The 21,789-nt window shown below is 37.7% G+C and overlaps 1 protein-coding gene across 4 annotated transcripts in view; it reads left to right on the top strand.

Moving 5' to 3' along the window:
• The first annotated feature begins 4,460 nt into the window (after positions 1-4,460).
• Positions 4,461-21,789, top strand: part of CTNNA2 (catenin (cadherin-associated protein), alpha 2) — a 478,985-nt gene continuing 461,656 nt past the window's right edge. For 3 of the 4 annotated variants that reach the window (XM_009331865.1, XM_009331864.1, XM_009331868.1), the window contains exon 1: positions 4,466-4,567. In XM_009331865.1, coding sequence (XP_009330140.1) covers positions 4,466-4,567 — 102 coding nt within the window. Of the gene's footprint in view, positions 4,568-21,789 lie in introns of all 4 variants that reach the window. The other variant, XM_009331867.1, reaches the window with a different exon arrangement.

Genomic DNA, 21,789 nt, shown 5'->3' on the forward strand with positions numbered 1-21,789 from the left:
TTGGCACATGTTCTAGGAAGAGAAAGTACGGTTAGGCAATTGAATTCATTAAATATATTCTTGAAAAGATGTGGAGCTAGTTTCAGGATTAGGACTGCAATCATCTGTATACTTCGAAGTATTATTAACAGTGCTATTAACTTATTTTCCTTATTTGATAATAACAAATTTCAAATTCAAACTTAATAATCACATGTTGCCAGTTGATAATATATGTGAACAGCAGAGAATAAGTTTCACTGAAACTTTCTGCTAAAAATGTTTTCTTAACTCTGCAATCATAAAAACACCCTGTGAATTTTAATTCAATGAGATTTACCCCAAAGAGCAATCAGTACATGTTTCTAAATTACAGAGGATGGAACTCAGATGAGAAACCTAATTTCACATTTTGAAGAAAGAAGAAGAATGGATTGTTGTCCAAGTATGTTGCTGAGTATTTAAAAAATGACAAAAGTTGGAAACTCCAGGGGAAAGCAAAAAAATTAAGCTACTTAAGAAAACAGTGGATATCAGTCTAGTCTAGAAGGTAATAGGAAAGATCTCTTTTACTCATGGCTACTACTTTTTTCTTTTATCATGATACGCTTTTATGTTTATATGAAAAATGTTATGGGATGCCATTATCCTCTGCTCACATGGGTTATCTTCCTCACAGGTACTGCACAGCCGCAAGCCATGTGTAGGCTATAAAGCAATTTATGTTTTCAGTGAAGTACTTAAAGCTGATTGTTTGGGGAATATTTGGTCAAATAGTTGTAAGATATGGTTGGCATCCTTTCCTTTATCCAACCGAGCAGTCCCTGTTTACCTGTTCAGTCTGGGAAGATTTTTGTAGAAATGGCAAGGAAGAAATATTCCATCTTTTCATGTACATACACTTGCAGAGGTAACTTCTTTTTAGTCTTTTGTCATTTAAAATTGCTATTGTGACAGCAGCTGGAAAAATGTTGAGGAAAATGCACTAATTTGACTTTTTAATTTTACTTCTTTGCTTTTGTGGGGTAGATTTTACCGCAAATGAAAAGCTTTCTTATAGGTTTTAATTGAGGCTTTCTTTTGTTTGTATCCTTTTTATAGTTGAAAGCATTGCTCACCCTTTCATATTGAATTTTTGTATTTTTTAGTAAAGGTTGAAACTGGGTAGTACTTGGATTGAAACAACTGATCATCCAGGTTATCTTTTGTGTCACCTGTACAATTGCCATCCACTGAAATTAGTTTGCTTTTGTAGGCTTTGGACTATGTTACAGCTTTGAATATATTTTTGTATAATGAGAGGTGTATGTTTGAGTACCCATGTTAATAGTGAGGTAAAGTGCATGCTTATTAAAAAGAAAGAAACGGTATCTGACACATTTAAAAGTACCATAACTCATAAATTATTGACTAGAATAATTGTCTACTTAAAACTTACTTTTGAATACAGAGGCCAACTGGAGTAGCAACCATCTTTTTATAAAAAGGAAACAGGTTCCGAAAGGTGATTAAACATTGTCTGTTGGAAAAATGAGAATAGCTCCCACATTATCCATGTTTACAGCAACTAGAAACTTGTCTCATAGTTTTCTTTAATCTCATGTATGGATATTTTCAGCATTGTAAAACATGAAGCCTAATGATTTTTTGTAGACGGGTGGAAACTGAATAATAGCAATTTTAGCACACACCAGATATTATCAGATAATTCTGCTACCAAATGTCTGCGAATGAGAGGAGACTGAGGGCTGTTTTTGTATGTGATTTATAAATACATTGATTAGGGCGTTCTGATACGCCTCTCTTTTTGAACAAGTATTTTAAGTTGTCTGCTAGTAATACAGTGAAAATTTTTTGCAGACTGTGAATGAATTTTGCATAGACTTTCTAGCCTGTTAGTTTTGAGTGATAGTAATTAGTTGAGACATTCTCCTGAATAAAGCAGTAGAACTTATTTTGTATATACTAGATAACGTTGCTAAGTACTGAATACGTACCTTATTGAATTAAGCTTTATGAAGTGGATTGTTATTCACGGAGCAATAGCTGAACTTCTTTTGCTTCTGGTCACTGAATTGTTTGGGTGTTTTTTGTATTAGTGAAATTAGCTTGTCAGTTAAACATAGCTTTTTGGAGAAAACAATTTTAAACATTTGGGATATACAGAGGGCTTGATTTGGATCTCACTTATGCAATGTACAATATGATATTATTGGTTTGTCTTTCCCTGCTAAAGTTCTCATAGTGTTCTAGGGATATGGGACTTTTTTTTATTTTAATTTTAAAATAAAGGGAAATATTTAAACCAGAATTATTTAAAATGAACATTTTTTTCATCAAATTTTTCTGTCTCCTTTTTTTTTGTATGGACAAGCTAGTTTACATGTGGCATTGCTTGTCACCAAATACTTATATCACTTTCCAGCTCTATGAGGTGCATTGTATGTGTCTTACAACCCGATGGCTGGATTTTTCTGTATTTGGAATTTCAAAAATGAATTCAACTAACTTGAAAATTTCATGAAAACCTGAAATGGCAAATAAAATGACAGCAACTTACAGTTGGCTTTGTTTTAGGCCTTGTTTAAGCTTTTAAGCCTAAGATGGTCTGGAGAATCCTTTTTATTTTTAAATCAGTACTGCTATTTTTGGTGCAAAATTAAGAAATCCTGAATACTTTGGGGAAGTTTTACTCAAAGAGCTGAACAGACTTGTTGAATTTGTTGTATTCCATGTGTTGGTGGGTTGACCTTGGCTGGCTGCCAGGTGCCCACCAAGCCGCTCTTTCACTCCCCCTCCTCAACAGGACGGGGGAGAAAATAGGATGAAAACCTCATAGGTGGAGATAAAGGGCAATCACTTACCAATTACCATCATGGGAAAACAGACTTGACTTGGGGAAAATCAATTTAAGTTATTGCTAATTAAAATAGAGTTGGATCAAGAGGACAAAAAAGATAAAATCTAAACCACCTTCCCCCACCCTCACTTTTTTCCCAGTCTCAACATCACTCCTTCACTCCTCACTCTTCTACTTCCTTGCCTTTCCCGCCCCAAGTGGTGCAGAGGAGTCGGCGAATGGGGGGTGCAGTGAGTTCATAACGCTTCATCTCTGCTGCTCCTTCCTCACACTTTTCCCCTGCTCCCCTGTGGGTTCTCTCCATGGGCTGCAGTCCTTCAGGATAAAGCTGCTCCTGCGTGTGCTCTCCTCGGGCTGCAGTTCCTTCAGGACATATCCATCTGCTGTGACATTGGGTTCTCTCTCCATGGCCTGCAGTAATACCTGCTCCACACCTCCAGTGTGGTGCTCCATGAGCTGCAGGGAAATACCTGCAGGGGAATCTCTGTTCTGGCGCCTGGAGCACCTCCTCCTCCTCCTTTTCTGACCTCGGGATTTGCAGGAGCGTTTCTCACACTTTCTTTACATCACTACTCATGCTGCCAGGCAGCATTTTGCCCTTTCTTAAATGTGATTTCTCAGTGGTGCCACCAGCATCACTGATGGGCTCAACGGTGTCCTATGATGGGTCCATGCTATATCCAGCATGGGGCAGCCCCTGGCCTCTTCTGACAGAGCCCACCCTGCAGCCCCCTGCTACCAAAACCTTACCACGTACACCCAATACAACATGTATGCAGCATGATAGCGTACCTATTCTTAAGGGTATAGAAGAGAAAAAATTTCTGAATATAAATGTTTAAGCACTCAGTGGATGTGACAGTGGTGCACCTGGGTGTTCTCGGGAGTAAAGGAACACTAGCAAGATTATGGAGAAGTATTTTATATGTGAACGGGAACAGCTGTATTGGGTCTGGCTGAGGTGGAGTTAATTTTCCCCACAGCAGCCTTCATAGTGCTGTGCTTTGTATTGGTATGTAGAAAGGTGTTGATAACACACCAGTGTTTTGGCTACGGCTGAGCAGTGCTCCACAGCATTAAGGCTGTCCCTCCAACATTCCCCCTCACCAGTAGGGTGGGGGTGGGCAAGATCTTGGGAGGGGACATAGCCAGGACAGCTGACCCCAACTGACCAAAGGGATATTCCATACCATATGACATCTGCTCAGCAATAAAAGCTAAGGGAAGGGGGGAGGAGGGGGGGCAATCGTTATTATGACATTTGTCTTCTAGAGAAACCGCTATGTGTATTGAAGCCCTGCATCCCGGGAAGTGGCTGGACATTGCCTGCTGATTGGAAGTAGAGAATAAATCTTTTGTTCTCCTTTGCTTCCATGTGCGGCCTTTGCTTTTGCTTTATTAAACTGTCTTTATCTTGACCCAGGAGTTTTTTCCATCTTATTTCTACCCTCCCCATCCTGCTGAGGAAGGGAGTGATAGAGCAGCTCGGTGGGCACCTGGCATCCAGCCAACGTCAAGCCACCACAACAGCATATATGCTATTCTTTAAATAAATTATATGCAATATTTGGTTATTACACTAATAATATTCATGGATATTGTGTCATTTTTTCTGTTCTAGGGAGTATGACTTCTGCAACGTCACCTATCATTTTGAAATGGGACCCCAAAAGTTTGGAAATAAGGACTCTCACAGTAGAGAGGCTATTGGAGCCACTTGTTACCCAGGCAAGTATTTTTGATTTGTTTTGCTTCTTCCTTTAGCCTGATGCTATATTTACTCATTTTATGTAGTTATCTTAATAATCTTTGATAATAAAAACTTGAACAGTTTTTGTTCATGATCTCTAGTGGAAAGCTCTGTTTAAATACGTCTAGAAGTTCATAGAATCATAGAATAGTTTGGGTTGGAAGGGACCTCTCAAGGCCATCTAGTCCAACCCCCCTGCTGTGGGCAGGGACATCTTGAACTAGATCACGTTGCTCACAGCCCCGTCCAACCTGACCTGGAATGTTTCCAGGGATGGGGCATCCACCACCTCCCTGGGCAACCTGTGCCAGTGCTTCACCACCCTCAGTGTCAAAAATTTCTTCCTTCTATCTAGTCTCAATCCACCCTCCTTTAGTTTAAAGCCATTCCCCCTTGTCCTGTCGCAACAGGCCCTGCTAAAAAGTTTGCCCCCATCTTTTTTATAAACCCCCTTTAGCTATTCTATAAAAGCAGTACTATTTTGGTGCCTAAACCAAACTACATTTGGTTGGCATTTTTGGTAGGAATCTTTCTGGGAGCACACTGCTATTTATTGTTTTCAGAATTTCCTATTAGAGAATTAAAGAGATTAAGAAACAGGAGAGTGACAGAGTGCATACTCATCCAAAAGAAGATAGAAAGCCAGTATTTGGCATATGCAGTTACACGCAGCTGAAGACTTAATAATTGGGAATAGAGAGAAAGCTAGAATATTATTGGCGAAAGCTAGAGTATTATTGGCAATGGGAATTACAGAGATGAGAGCCCAATATGGACCCCTGTGGGACGCCACTCGTCACCAGTCTCCATCTGGACGTAGAGCTACCCTCTGGATGCGACCATCTAACTAATTCCTCACCCACCAGACAGTTCTTGTTCTAAATAATTTATAGTTTCCAAGTATGAACAGGAATACAGTAGCAACAACTATTTAGTTATGTTTGTCTTTTAAAAGCAGATTAGAAGTTTATGAAACAGTTAATTTAAGACAGGGATCTGACTGAGCACATTGTCTTGGTTTGTTATTATACCATGGAAGACAGGTTCACATTAAAAACAAACAAAACCAATGAACCAAATTAAAGAAACTATTAAAACCTGTTTCATTTTGTGCTGTGATTGATTAGGAGTGTATGCTCAACCATTTACCTTTCAACTGAGTGAAATTTGCTACTAGCAGCTAAAACTTTTGGCTAGTGGTCTAAAAAGAGCAAGATGAAAATGATGCAAGGTAACATGTATAGTGTATGTATTAGTTGTATCCAGCTTTTAACCAGGTGTAGACCAGTTTCTTTATTGTCGGAGAAAATCTTTGTATATCGATGCATATCACGTTTCCTGTGTCTGTACAAATTTACACGTGCTGTGAGTGCATGGACAGGGGCAGGAGCTGTGCGGTCCAGAGAAATATGGCAGTAGACAGCAAACTTCTGTCACCGTCAGCGTGATTTGCTGAGCCCGTGGTCTGGTGCCTTTCTGTCCCTGAGTTGCCATTAATAATGGGAAGCTGGTTACATAATTTTATCCTGGTAAGCTTCAAGATGGGTAGCTCCATTATTTAAAATACACACACAAGTAGTTTTTCCTCTAGGAATGCTCATTATATCAAAAATGAGTGCCAGCTAACCCTATCTGTCCATCCACATATTACTAACAATTTTCTTGTAGACATTGTGGATTCTGAGGTTGGTCTGCTGGATAGAAATGTAGGCCCTCTTTTGAGTGTGAGACCAGACTTGATGTTTCTGTTTTCAGAATAAAACAGAGATAAAATATAAATCGCTACTTCTTTAATTCTTTAATTAAGACATCCAAAATGATGTCTTTGTATGGTTCCTATGCTCCTTACAGTTGAGTCACTTTCCAAAGAAATTACACCTATTTTTCTTTCTTTGTTTTTGAAAAAAAATATGGTATCTTTCTACAATTTATTCTGGACATGAAAGTTTCTAACAAAGTACACAACTTTACAGTTGTTTTATTTTCCAACACCTTGCCCAGAAAAGAGAATACATCAGCCAAGAATTGAAAGTACCATTGTGGTTGCACAGTTTCTCAAGTTCCTTGGGTTAACTTTTGGTTTAGCTAGATTTATGTTTGATAGCACATCTCAAGAAGTGTAAATAAAGAAATTACAAGTTGAACTACAGGACATGGATTTCTTCAGTGGTGGAAATTAAGATGCCTAAGATCCTTACCTTTGTATTTTGATGAGGAACAATGCATTTCTATTTTAGCAGCGTGTCAAGAAGACTAGAGAAAATAAGGTGCAGTCAAGAGGGGGTAGAGAAATGTTGGGTTCTTGTTTTATTCAACATTTATGAATATTTCCGTTCTGATTTCTTCATTTCATAGGTTTCTAGATAGTATGGATATATATAAAAACAACCCTTTTTGAACATGTAATTCAATTTCTTGTATTAGAGAAATAAGTGGTTTTACTTATTTTCCTCTACTTTGAATCCAATAAAGTATGTTTGACTAATGCATGTTTTTGTGAGCCACACAAACATAATCACGAAAGCTTCAAGTGATGAGAAATGTGCTACCTTCAGATTGTGTTTATCTGTTGCATTTTTAGCTTAAGTTATTCAGTTGCTCTTTTCTGTGTTTTTCTCAGATAAGTTAACAATCATCCCAGTTTAAAGGCTTTTCTTTCTTCTGCTTAAAATCGCATGTACAGTCTGGTCAAGTCAAGAATAGTATCTCGTTTACCTCTGTTTGGGCTTAGATTGCAATCTGCCTGTGCAGTGACAACCTCCACAAGATACCATGTGCACGTTCCACACGCAAAAATTTGGAACTCCTTAAAAAGTTTCAAAGTACTTTCCTTCCTAAAGAGAACATCTAATTTGAAAGTTTATCTTGGCAAGTAAATAAATACTTAAATATTTAATCCCTGTTCAGTTTGAACTCTGAAGTCCACTGTAGATTCGTAAGAGCTGCTTAACACAGAAATCATAGAGATGTAAAGTTCTTCCATAAGTCATTAAAAATAGTTCACTGGATAGAAGAGAGAGATTTAATGGCCACAAAATGCAACAGAACCGTGCTGCACAAGTTCCTGAGCAACCTGATCTGACTTTGAAGGCAGGCCTACTTTGGCCAGGAGTTTGGAATAGATGATATCCTGAGACCCCGTACAGCCAAAATTTAGCTGATTCTGTGATTTCTAGCACCACCAAGACAAATCCATGTTTTATTTTGGCATTCATACTTGAATATTTAGAGTATCCTCTTGTTCTCCAAGCTCCGTATCATTTTGGAGAATGCTTGAAAAACCAGAAATGGTTGTACCCAAGTCTTTGGGCTCCAAAAATGCTAATCAAGCCTTTTGTGTGTGTGTGTGTGTGTGTGTGTGTGTGTGTGTGTGTATTTAGGCTCTGAACGCAGTGTATGTATAGGCACATGAGTGACAGATTTTCAAATGGTGGCGCATCCACTGATTTCTACTGAAATTTTGGGGAGTAATACAGAAATGCAATGTGGACTTGAAAAAGAACGTGTCAGTAAGTCAGGAGACCAGTGCATTAAAACTGAATTTTAGACAAGCTTATTAGTGTTCCAGATGAGAAAATATGGATAACCTATGAATTGATTTAGAAGAAATTATAAGACAGGAAGGTTGTCTGAGCTGGAGGCAAAAAAAAAAAAAAAATCCATTAACTGATGATGAGAACACATTAGAAATGACAGAATTGCATTTATTCTAGGAAACGCTGAACTTTCTCTGTCTGTCAGAGACGTAAGAGTATTGGAGCTTGCTGGGGTACCCATTTTCCCAGTGCTTGTTGTCATGTTTAAAGAGTAACAGATATGCCCTGCCACGTCTTTTATCACATCACTATTATTGAGATTTTGTAAGAAATGTGTGATTGAAAAATTGATTAGAATGTCTGTTCTCAACAATATTGAATGTAATAATTGAAATACGTTTCTTTTCTCTGGCTTCAATGTCACAATTAGCTAAAAGAAGGTGGGAATTTTATTTATTGCTATTTTTGTTTTCTGAGAGTTTATAACAGTTAATCTTTTTTACTATAAATCTTATAATTTTTAATTCTGTGAAATTTTTATAAGGAAATTTATAACTAAGATATATTCTCAAGGGCTACGGCCTCTTATTCTCACCTTCATGCATAGTAACCAAAATGAATTACAATTCTACTTGTCAGACTGTGGATGGTTTTCATAAGAAAAAAGAATTACATTTTTGGGAATGGCTTAACTGCCATTACCTGATATTTTATATGTAGCTGGAAAATAGTGTTTGTGCAGGTTGCCCATAAGGAGTCAGGGGATATCTTTTTTGTTTCTGGTGGTTTTGCATAATAATTAAATACAAATATGAATACAAGTTATATATGTTAAAGAGAGAAGAAAAAAAAACCCACACACAAACCCAACCATAAACCAGCAACATTAATGCAACTGTTTTTTGGAAAAACACCAAAAATACTCATGTGTGAACACATGGATGAAAAGATGGAGTTGTGTATCATTTTTGAAGACAAGATTTTCTCTTTTGATGAGATATCAATTTTCTAGTGTCAACCTGTGGTGGTTCTTGGTAGTTTTTCCTAGGCATTTTAAATAGCAGTGTGGCTGTTTTACAAATGTGCCTTTATTACCGGAGCCAGGTAGCAGTTGTGCTTTTTAGGATCTTTAAATTTTTGGACTATTATGTATGATTTCAGACTTGTAACAATAACACAAATAATAGTGAGTGTTCTTGTTGCAGATTTTTCATGACTGATTATGTTTTCCTTCAGTATGACACATTTTTGTCCTTCTGGAACAAATTGTCTGGAAGAGACAATTCTGAATTGCAGTGCATGTTTTGTTTTTTTTTTTTTCCCCAGTAAATTTAAGATGCCCATTATAGTAGCTTAGAATGAAAGAAATAATATGTTGTAAGGCAGACAAAAATCATTGAATAATGATTTTGCATTTTTTTCATATATAGTATCACTCAGTAAAATTAAGTAACCTATATCTATAAAATAAACAAGTAATAAGATAAAATTCCAAATAGTTTTAATTAGTGCGATTTATTTAGAAAATCATAATAATTATGGCTGATGTTATACTTCATGATTTCTTCTCAAAGAACTTGTACCTAATCTAATCCCTTGTGCAGTATATTTGGAAAATGGACTGATTTCTATGTTGCTATGAGAAACATAAATAAATTCCCAACCATTCCAGTTAAGCAGATATTATTTATATTCAGTGAACCTTGTTTTTATTGTGTTTGAACCCTAAATTTGGTGTGCTAACTAATCTCCATGGGAAATATATTATTGATTATTATTGTCAAGGAGCTGCATCTGAACCACACCTATGCACGTACACGTGCAGGTTTTCTCTTGGAGGGTTTGTGAACATGTATGCATGTTTCAGACAATTTTGAGAAAACCAGTAACAGGTAATAGAGCACTGTATGCCTGATACACATGTTCCATTTATGTTAGTAATTGTGCAGAATTTTTGATCAATTTCTCTATTTGATATCTGGATTCAGGTGAAGTCATCTTCAAGACAGACCTAAGGGAAAATTAATTATAAAGGCTTATTTTTTTTTCTTTATTCGAGCTTAATTCAGCTGTACAATAAGGTCAATATTTTTAAAAAGTTTTTCTACTTAAGCAGTACTTCTTTCCCAGTTGTGAAGTTTAGTTTCTGTTTAGGTTGTTTCGATCAGAATGCTCCCAGATCTGTGGCATTTCTGGGAGTGCGGGAGGTTGCGCTGCACATCAGTCTTTTCTGGCATGGGCTAATTAGGTGATGGCCATTTGTATCAGGGAGTTGAAGCCAAATCCTATCAGAAAATGAATTTGGAATTTTTCTAACTAAAACTGAACTTTAAATATTACCTATGAAGTTATTTTGTTGAATAGGAATAGAATCTACCTTACTTTCTCCAACATTATGCTATGTATTGCTTAAAATAATTTCTGAACTGAAAACTAGCAGGTGCTTACGTACTTCAGGGTGCTTTTTTCATCCATTAGATTCTGCAGGAAACATCTGCTGCAGTCTGGCCGTCACTGTTACTTCTTTGCCATCGGATTCACTAACATCTGTGCCTCTCTGCCAGCTCTGGTTGGGATCTTCTCAGTATGGAGACTTTTTGTGCTGGCTAAGAGAATCTTTAATTAAATTTTATTTTTTCTATTTGTATTCTCCCTTGCTTGAAAACTGTAGTCTATTTATAGTATGTAGTGTCCTGTAAGGTCTGGACCTTGTCAGTCTATGCCTCCCAGTGATTTTATTCACTGTTTAAAGGTGTTTGTGTATGTGTTTGTACTTCTGAGTTTATGCGTATGCAGATTAGCATTTGCTGGGGGAGAACGAAGATTCAGGAGAGCTTTAGATTTCATCCGTTACTCCCATGTTCTGTTTTTATGGAATAATGGTGCTTAATCTCAGAGCAATGAAGCACGATGGCTAGTTTTTCTTCTCTTCTGCCACACAAGCTGATATGGAGAGATGGTGAGAAAATTTGTTATTGGTGTATCATAGCTGGAAATGCAAGTTATGCTGAGACTATCACAGGTGTGCAGTAAATGGTGAATGACAAAGCTTACGGCTAAAATGCACCTACTCTACTGTGTAATTCTTTGTATTAAATGCTAGATTTCCCATCCATTGAGAAACTCTTCGATTTTGTTCATCATTAGCAAATTATTAGTGGTTCAGGGTTACCAGAAAGTGTTTTTGACTTTGTGGTATGGACAAAACCATTTTCATCACAATTTAACTTAAAAAAAAAAAAGAAAAAAAGCTTTTACTTGCTTTGAGTTTTCAGTCTGAGAGGTAGCAACCTTATAAAGCGGGTTTGCTGTGTCCCAGTATGGCATCAATATAACCAATTGAAATGGGTAAGTTCTGAGAAGGAATTTGCTGGATGTCTTTGCAAATACAGTGAATAAATAAACTATCTGACTTGATGCAGTTGTGTAGGTTGTGTCATGGCCTTGACCGTTATATGAGCAGATGGTGCTCTTTTCCACCCACAGAGCTGATCTCTTCCCACAAATTGAGATCTATCTGTATTCTTAAAGTTGGACTTTCTTTTTGAATCCAGGCTTCTGATGTCTTCTCATCAAAGCCAAACCAAGAGAAGAGACATGAGGAATAAATATGTTTCTAATGACAAGAAGTCATACACCATGTAGAAACACAGCTTTATGTAGACTGTGCACACTAATATAACCCCCCAACCCCAAACCTCATTGCTTAGCTAGCAGGGATGCCAGTTGTCTTTGCAAAGAACCTGAGTTTTAACTTCAGGAGAGAGAGAACTGCTGAAATAATGGCTGATTAGAGTGTAATCACAATGGGGCTAGTGTCTTGACTGAAAAGAAATATAATACATAAACAACAAGAAAAGACAGCTGAATATCAAGCTAGAGTAAACATTGAGAAGTTTTGCTGATATTTCCAGTTGTGGATCCATTGCAAGAATGAATGAATTGCAGTGGAGAGATCGGGGCGGGGGGAGCTGGTTGAATCTTTCCTATAAGTGTAGGGCATTCATCAGGGAAGAATTAGTGCAAGCAACTGCATAGCTGATATCTGGGAAAGTCCCTGATAGTGTCTTCATCCTGACTACTCCCTGGTATCCAGTGACAGGACGTGTGGGAATGGTTCAAAGCTGCGCCAGTGGTGGTTTAGACTGGACATTAGGAAGCATTTCTTTACCGAGAGGGTGGTCAAACACTGGAACAGGCTTCCTAGAGAGCTGATCCATGCCCCCAAACCTGTCGGTGTTTGGGGCATTTGGACAATGTCCTTAATAACATGCGTTAGCTTTTGGTCAGCCCTGAATTATTCAGGTAGTTGGACTAGATGATTGTTGTAGGTCCTTTCCAGCTGAAATACTTCTGTTCTGCTCTGTTCTACTCTATTCTATTCTATTCTATTCTATTCTATTCTATTCTATTCTATTCTATTCTATTCTATTCTACTGAAATAGTACAGCCTGGAGTTTTGAAACTTGTCTAGCCATTTTCCTAACTGTATTCTTTTCTTGCATATGGTTTTCTTGCAACTGTTTCATGGAAGAGTTTTCAGAAAATGGTGTTCTTGCCTGGGATTTCCAAACTCTAAGCAAGAAGATCAAACTGATGTGAATAATTATTGTAATATCTTTCTTCTACTTGTGTCCTTGAAGATGTATAGCAAGATGCAGTGAAGCAGAGCTGAGCCTTTTTCTGTCCTCAAACATACGACTCAGCACGTTCTAACAATCCTGTTGATTTAATCGGGGTCATCGCTGCAGAAGGGGAACATCTAAAGGTTTTGAGGGAAAATTGACTTTGGTTGCATTTTTAGTTGATTCTTTTCAGCTTGCTTGAAAAGCAGTTTTATGTTCTGTTTTTTCAGAATATCTTGTGAGCTACATGTCACTTCCAAAAATTCTCACAATCAACAAATGTATTAGCAAATTACAGTCTTTTTCTTTGATGTCAAAAATGCTAATTATAGCAGGATAGGTATAGCAGCTTATGTTTTAAAAGGTGATTGCATAGATAATAGCCGGTGGCCTTCTTACAAAAGAAGTAATGGATTTTCATTTTGGCTGATAAGCAAATTCTTGTCGGTATCATAAACTTATACTTACTAAAAGTGTTTGACACATTTTTTTCCAGTGGTTAAAATAAAAGACTTCAAAATTATTGCAGCAGATCTAACTGCTAATACAATAATTTATATAACTATAATAGTTCGAAGTCTAGGATTTTATTTGTAATGTAATTGAGTGCTTTAACAGGAGGTTAACTTGAAAAAAAATTTTTTTAATATCACCAAATGTGAATCAAATGTATTAAATATAAATAATGTCAGTCACGTACTGTATGAGCAGGGCGTTGGTATGGTTTGTTAGGCAGCAACTTCAAAATAGCTATTATGATATCCAACTGAATATGAGCTCATAGTAGCAAAAGATAATATGATCCTTAAGTGGATCAGCTGGTAGGTATAAAGTACCTTTAGTGAGGCAGTATTATTGTTATAACATAGCATTAATGAGATTATTATTGGAAGGATTCCCCATTCTCAAAAAAGATGTTGACACACTGGAAGGAGATCAGAGAAGCATTATGTGAATGATTTGAGTTTTGTCTTTTAATGGCAGACTGAAGACTTTGGATGTATTTCATTTATACGCAGGCTTATCAATAAAAAGAAATTGTCTTAAATTAACTGGCAGTATAGATTTTAAGACTATTTCTGGTAGTACTTACAGTGTAAATAATATTCTAGAATTAATTTAAGCTAAATTCAAATAAGGGATTCATACCCTGAAACTAAAACATCCCCAAATTAAACTGATATTCAGTAGGAATTTTGGAGTAAGTGCTTACAGGAGTAGGCTGTAGTAAATTAAGAGGTATTATGATCTTAAGCAGGATATGTTTATGTATGAGCAAAAAGTTTTCTTGTAGTGAAGGGGTTTTTTAATCTGTCAAAATCCTGTGGCTGGAAACTGAAACAATAAGTAAATATAAACTATAAATATCATACAAGCTGGAATAGTTCTCCTAGAATGGTGGGCAACTCAGTGCTACCAGAATCTTTGATTAAAAACTGGATATATGTTTGAAGGACATGCTTTAGGTCTACCAGGAATTATAAAATCAGGAAAAGAATTACCAGAAGAACAAAAAACTGCAATAATGGGACGTTATGAATCAGGGAGGAAGCAGGAGCAGGGTTGCTTGTTTTCTGTCATAGATCAGATTTGCCAGGAAAAAGAGAAAACAGATGCACAACCTATGTGATTAAATATGTATGCTTCTAATGACTTCGGAAGCAATTTGGATATTAAAGTTTGTAATCCATCTCAGCTTCATTCTTGAGAATGATGTAAAAATCTTACTCGCTTTCTTATTTTTCATTAACTTAATTTGCTGTATGTCATCAATCTGTAAAAGTTAGAAAGGCTACAAAATAATCCTGATTACAAAAAGAATACACTAATTACAAGATTTTGCTTTGAGGTGTTAATTAACCTAATTATAATAGATCCATGTTCTGAAAAGCAATGGCAGTTTTTGTTCCATTTCCCTTCAATACATATTTCTGAAGATTGACTGATTTATTTGCTGTTTGAAGAATTCAGGGCATGGGTATGTGGATTTTTTTTTCTTTTTTTTTTCTTCCTTCTTTCCTATGTTAATTTCTTTGGAATATTGATTCCGTTGGGTGTGCACCTTTCAATGGATCCAAATACATTTTGTTAGCGATGTTTGAATGTTTTATGCAATAGTATGGAACTAAAGAGATCTGAGCTTTTGGTGTATTTTGAACACGACATTGATTTTCAGACAGAGAAATTTAGAAATGCATTGCCGTTTTGCCTTAAGCACATGGTCTAAATTACCCTATTTAGTTTCCTCTTTGGTAAATTAATTTTTAGTATCTTGTCCCACAACCTCATAAGTGGTTGGTGTTCTTGAACATTATGCATCTGAGCAGCAAATGCTCAGATTGGGAAGAAATGTCCTCTTCTACTTGTCTCTTTCAATGGGATGATATTTTCCCCTTGATGTATTGAAGTTTCTCTCTTATTGAGTATGTTTCTATGTACTGCTATAGTTATTCAGTACTCATTGATGAGACTTCTCAAGCCTTTTACTGCTGTATAATGGGATTATTAAGCATATGTAACTCAAGCTTAGTGTATTCAGCACAGATGTGTTCAATATTGTGCAGATGACCTTTAAAGAATACACAAGCAGTATTGCTCTGCTGAGTAGAAATTTTCCTTTTTGTAGATATCTGTTTTTTAGAATAAGTCTTTTTTAAATCCTAAATGAAGTCAGTACTAGAATTTTCATTCTCATTTAGTTTATCGGGTCAGTGTGGAGCAAGGGACTAGTTGCTCAAATTTTCACTCTTGGCCAATAGCTAGCTCATAAATATAAGGGTATTTAGCAAAAAAACCCCATAATCCTAACAAAGTAGCCCCGACACCTTATTTTATGTGAGTATTTTTCTTTAGAAATTTGTTTTAAAGATGAAAATAGTTGGAATGGATTATACATACCCTTTTAAACCAAGAAGTACAGCTTAATTTTAGCTTAAGAAACTGTTAGTGTGGAAGAGGATAAACCAAAAATAATTCCTCACCTGCTAAAAGTTACTGCAGATATGACTCTTCAGACTGCACTCAATCTGCTCTCCTTTTCCAAATCGCCTGCTGCAGCACTGATGTTTGGTATGTGTGGCTTAGCAGTGTCCAGTGCCGTGTCCCTTGCTCTGGGCTGCGCCCGACGTGGTGGATCCCGGAGCAGAAGAGCTGTGGCAGAGCTCTGCGCTGCACCCAAGCCAGGTCGGTGCCTCCTGCTTGCCCACTGCTTAGCAGCAGCCTCATGCAGCCCCTTGCTCTGTCATACGGCCATGGACTCTTGGTTGGTGACCTGGGATCTTACACAGTTTTCACGTAACATGACTCCTTTGACTGCTTCTCTTATCCTGTATCATAGAATCATAGAATCATAGAATCATTAAGGTTGGAAGAGACCTCCAAGATCATCGAGTCCAACCATCAACCCAACACCACCATGCCCACTAAACCATGTCCCTAAGCGCCTCATCTACCCGTCTTTTAAATACTTCCAGGGATGGTGACTCAACCACTTCCCTGGGCAGCCTGTTCCAATGTTTAACCACTCTTTCAGTAAAGAAATTTTTCCTTACATCCAATCTAAACCTCCCCTGGCGCAACTTGAGGCCATTTCCTCTCGTCCTTTCGCCAGTTACTTGGGAGAAGAGACCGACACCCACCTCGCTACAACCTCCTTTCAGGTAGTTGTAGAGAGCAATGAGGTCTCCCCTCAGCCTCCTTTTCTCCAGGCTAAACAACCCCAGCTCCCTCAGCCGCTCCTCATCAGACTTGTTCTCCAGACCCCTCACCAGCCTCGTTGCCCTTCTCTGGACACGCTCCAACATCTCAACATCCTTCTTATAGTGAGGGGCCCAAAACTGAACACAGTATTCGAGGTGCGGCCGCACCAGTGCCGAGTACAGGGGCACGATCACTTCCCTGCTCCTGCTGGCCACACTAGTTCTGATACAGGCCAGGATGCCGTTGGCCTTCTTGGCCGCCTGGGCACACTGCCGGCTCATGTTCAGCCGGCTGTCGACCAACACCCCCAGGTCCTTTTCCGCCAGGCAGCTTTCCAGCCACTCTTCCCCAAGCCTGTAGTGCTGCATGGGGTTGTTGTGGCCGAAGTGCAGGACCCGGCACTTGGCCTTGTTGAATCTCATACAGTTGGCCTTGGCCCATCGATCCAGCCTGTCATATGATCATATGATCCAACATGTGAAGATTTTTCCACCTTTTGCCCCACCTTGAAAACTCTTGACAGCATATGGCGTATTCAGCCCATGTTTCATTTTTCTATTTGTTTGCTTTTTCCCCCCAAACTTTATCTTACTTATCAGCATGCATTTGGGGTGGAAGGAGTGGGGAACAGATGAATCCTTGACTTTGTCTTCCCGACAGACCTGGCCATGTACTTTCTCGGGAGCACTTGTTGCACCAAGTCCAGTTCTAGTGTAATTCCCTTCTCAAAGCAACAATCAGATTGGGAGTCAGTCAACCTTTCAAAGTTGGTTCCTGATCCTTAGGGTGTACAACAATATACTGACCTTTCAGATTGTGAAATCACAAGCTAGCCCTGTGCTTGTGAGAATCGTTATTATTAGACGTGCACTTTCTTGTTCTAAGACCTTATCTGCTTGTACAAACAGTTAAACTAAGTTTTCAGAGGAGGATTTTGGAGAAATGAAATTAAAAAATAATTTTCCTGATTCATTTCATTTTGCTCTATAGTAATGAAAATGTATTGTATCTGCTTATGCTAATAGTAAGTTCTTTTATTAGAAGGTATTCATATAGAAGCATAATGAGTCCAGTGTACTGAACGACTACTGAATACTGAGTTGTTTCCAGGGGATATGTATTAACCTATTCAATTTTTCCCAGTGAATTACATATATCTGCACTCTGTAGTGCAGAATGATTAAGCCTTTACTACTCTGCTTGAAATACTTTAATTGCCAGGTAGTTTTTCACTTTTCTGAGAAGTGATTGGCTCAAAAAACTTGAGGAAAATGAATGCATGAGGGACTGCATATATATACACACACACACACACACACACCCACCCACATATATATATGTGCATATATATAAAATTTATTTTTTCCTTCCTGTCTTCTACTCAGTCCATATTCTTTTAATCTGCTTTCCTCATATGTTCCACCACATAAGAGATCTTTGAATGCTTCCATGAACCTGTAATATTTATATTTTTTATTTCTTTTTCAACTGAGGGACTTAGTGCTTTCACATATGTGAACTATGGTATTGTTGACTATTGGAATGTGATGGATTAAAAAAGTTTGTGGTAGTGTTTTTGTCCTTTATAGAAAAGGAAATGGGCTTTATTTGAGAAGTTTCTGTCTGACGTGTCTGAAGTACTTGTTAGAGTAACTGAAAACATGCAGGTGTATTCTTGGTGTAGTACTGATTATGATCAGTTATTTCATTTTATAATGTGGTCCATGCCCTGTAAAATAAGCTTTTCTTTATGAGCCACTTAAGTGAAGATAAATTCACTGTCAAATAGATATCTTTATCTGGAAGTTTCTGAATTCAGCAGCATTCTAGCTTGTCTGTTCAAGATGTGTCTGGGTTACATCATTTATTTCCGACCAGAAATGAATGCCACTTTACAGATATGTCTTCTCATCCAGAGCATATTTTTAATTGCATTATTGCAAGTATCAAGAATTCAGGAAAGATAATGTAATTGTGTGTGTGTTTGGACACAGAACAAGAAAGTCCAGGCTGTGAGCTACACCTGTCTGCTTCCCCATGTGGCAGACATATCAAGTTTCTACTTCCTTGCTAGCTTGCTTGGACAAGTAAGAAGGAGTTAGGAATGTTAATTTCTATTTTCATATGTTGGTTGGTATCTCGTTGCTAGAGGCTTTTGGTCTCTTTCTTAGGGATTTTCCTGTGCTCCCGGCTTGGTTGCCTATGTCAGGTTTTCTTGGGTTCATCACATGTAGTAAAGCCAGGTAGAAAGCTGCAGTGCCATATCATGGAGAGTGAAAAGCTGGTCTTCTGTTCTCAATCAACGTAAAATTTAGGAGCTTCAGCACTTTATCAAATGTACTTTATCATTGTTTCTCAGCCATTGTTCGTTTGGACCATTACTTCAAACTGAAAAGGCCAGACCTGCTTTTGAAGTATGCATACCTCCTAACATGACAGGCCACATATTTTTGTTATTAATATACCCTGTTACACAAATATTATAAATTCTTTGGGCAGAATGATTGAAGTTGTACATATTCCCATTTAGTGTCTGTCAGCTTTGTTGATAGATACATAACAGTAGTATAATATACAGAATGGACAGATGCAGCTCAAAGCTATTTCTTTTTTTCTCTCAAAGGGCATATTGTGAGTGCCTCTCTTTATGTTTTAGTTTGTTTTGAATATGATGTAGAAAGTAGTGAGAGATTTTTGCTAAAGAAAAAGGTGGGGTGGGTAGTTTGTGATACTAACAAAATTGCAGCAGGTCTTTAGTCGCCTGTAAAAATGGACTTTCTTCTTGCAGTAGACGAACTGCAAGAGTGGAAAATTATTATTGCACTAATCATCCTAAAGCTTTTGCGGGTGTTTAAATTTTACTGTTTAAATTATTTTTGTTTAATTTTAACAAAAGTTACTAAAAACTTTGAAACTGAAGACTGAAATTTTGAGCTTAATGTAGTAGTCACTGCGTAATATTTTATACATCTTTAATGAGAGCTTAGTAATGCATATGTTCTTCATACCTCTCAGCCTTTTTCATTGAACTAAAAATGTTCAAGAACAAAATTAGTATCATCAAGTTACACAATCATGTTCTGTTTTCAACTGATAGGCCTTGCAGTTTTCTCTTTAAGCTTAGAAAAGTATCCTCAATTAGTGTGAGGGATTTTGCCTTTTCTGGTTGTGTGTTTGTGTGGTTGTGTTTTTTTTTTTCCCCTTTTTTTTTTTCCCCTACTACCCAGCAATAGCCCTTTAGGCTGCATGAGCCAGCAAGGACATTAAACATCCATAGATCATTTATTTTACATCTCTCATGGAAATGAGAGAGGAAGCCAGAGTATCAGTTTGTACTGAGCAGTGTGAGTTTTGTGTATAATCAAATAGTTAGTGTATTTTATACATACTTCTGTCAGCAGAGAAATTCTAAAACAATTATGTCAGAAACTAAGTCAGAATAAATTAAGATCTTATATGATGCTTCCCTATTCATTGACAGTGATGCTCCGAACGCTGATTTGCTTTTTCTCCAAATCTGCTGGGAAGCAAGGGAAGCAAGATTGACATTTTTCTCTCTGGGGAAGTAGATGTAAGCCGCCACTGACTGTAATAGGAGAGCTGCACTGGGGCTGCAGATGTCTCTGTCAATGCTTTTGCGAGCTGATGCCCATTGAAGTCCTATTAAGTAGCCAATAAGTTGGCGCTTAACTCTTTTAGAAATGGGATCACTACTCCTGTGAGGAATCAAAGTGCAAGTTGCTGTGAGTGGCATGGCCCTGAGTGCTGGTCAAGAGAGCTTTTTGGTCTTGTGCATCTAAAAATCATCAGTTGAAGAAGGTACATGCAAATGTGCTGTTCACATGTATTTGTTAATCCATTGCTCCATTAATTCCTTATTCACTGCACTCCCTCTGCTACTTGAAACTGAGGACTTCAATGACTGCAGCACTTACGCTTTTATCTGGAGTACTGTTCTCTGGCACTCCACCTTTTATTTCTGTTCTAAAATCTTGCATAGTGTTGAGTGACTTATTAGTAGGTACATAGCACAGTCACATCCAATTGAGGTTACGGACTCAGCCAATAGAAAGCAATATAAAGAGAGGCCACTAGAATAGCCAATGGTCATATCCACAGTATGTTTTTCGAGCATCCTTAGAAAAACAATAAAACCTTTTAATTTTTGGGTAGTATTTTCTTCTTAAGCCTCAATTCTGAAGAAGCATTTGGCTTGCTAAAATGTTTTAAAAACTGCAAAAACCTTGATGCTTCTCAGGAGTCTGTATTCTGATAGCAGAGAAGTCGTCCTTTTACAGAGTATTTCTCCATCCCATAGTAGAATCGGGTGCATCTGCAGAGCTGCTATGAAGGACAAAACCTTGACCTGAAATGATTATCTGCTACTGCTTCTGCTGACCTGCAGGTTGCGGCTTCCGCTGGACTTGATATCAAATGTTAAGCCATGACAAGGAAGCCAAAGGATCTTTAAGTTGATGTGATAGTCCTCTTATCTCCTCGTCCTCCCGGCCTCCCCTCCAGTCCTTTGCTTTTGCCAATTGCTTGGTTTTGTCCCCAGGCACCATTCTGTGCCAAAATACCAATAAAACTTACGAACTGCATGTCAAGAAAGTGTAATTAAATAATTTTGAACTGGAAGAACAACTACTGAAAATATTTAAGCTCTCATTCTTTATGGAGTGGAAATCTAGTAGAGAGAAGCAGTTTTAGAATTTTGGAGGTGATGGTTTTAGAAGTTTAATTTCGGTTTTTAGCTTCCTATAGTAATTTTTTGCAGGATTGTCTTACTACTCCCATTTGATCAGATGATTTCTGTCTACTCCTTCAAATACTTCCCTTGGCCAAAAAATTTCTAGTTATTATATCATAAATCTACAACCTGTGATAATTTTTCCTCCCTCTTCTTCCTGGTTATAATATCTGGGTAGTCTAGATTCTTTTAAAATCATTGCATTAAAAAAATCACTGCTCCTTTTAACCCAGAAATTCTTGTGCCTTTCTTTAGGCCACACTCTCTGGTGGTCTGTGTTTTTCTCTGCCAAACTCTTAGTAGGTCCTTGCTTTTACAGTAGGTACGTCAACCTATGTTCCTTAAGGCTCCCATAGTAACATCTGGTTCCTAGGTACTTCTTTACTCTTTGCTCTGACACAGCTTTTGAGCTAGTGTGTTTTTATTACAGAAAAGGACAGGAATCAGCAGGGTTGCATTTTTTGGTTTAGAATTTCCTGTTTTAGAGAAAAGTATTTTAGGTTAACAGGCTGTTGGGTCTGTGTTGTGGTTTAACCTCAGTCGGCAACTGAGCACCACACAGCTGCTTGCTCACTCCTTCCCCCCTCCCT

This window comes from Pygoscelis adeliae, unplaced genomic scaffold, assembly GCF_000699105.1.
Source record: "Pygoscelis adeliae isolate BGI_AS28 unplaced genomic scaffold, ASM69910v1 Scaffold209, whole genome shotgun sequence".
Lineage (NCBI taxonomy): Eukaryota > Metazoa > Chordata > Aves > Sphenisciformes > Spheniscidae > Pygoscelis > Pygoscelis adeliae.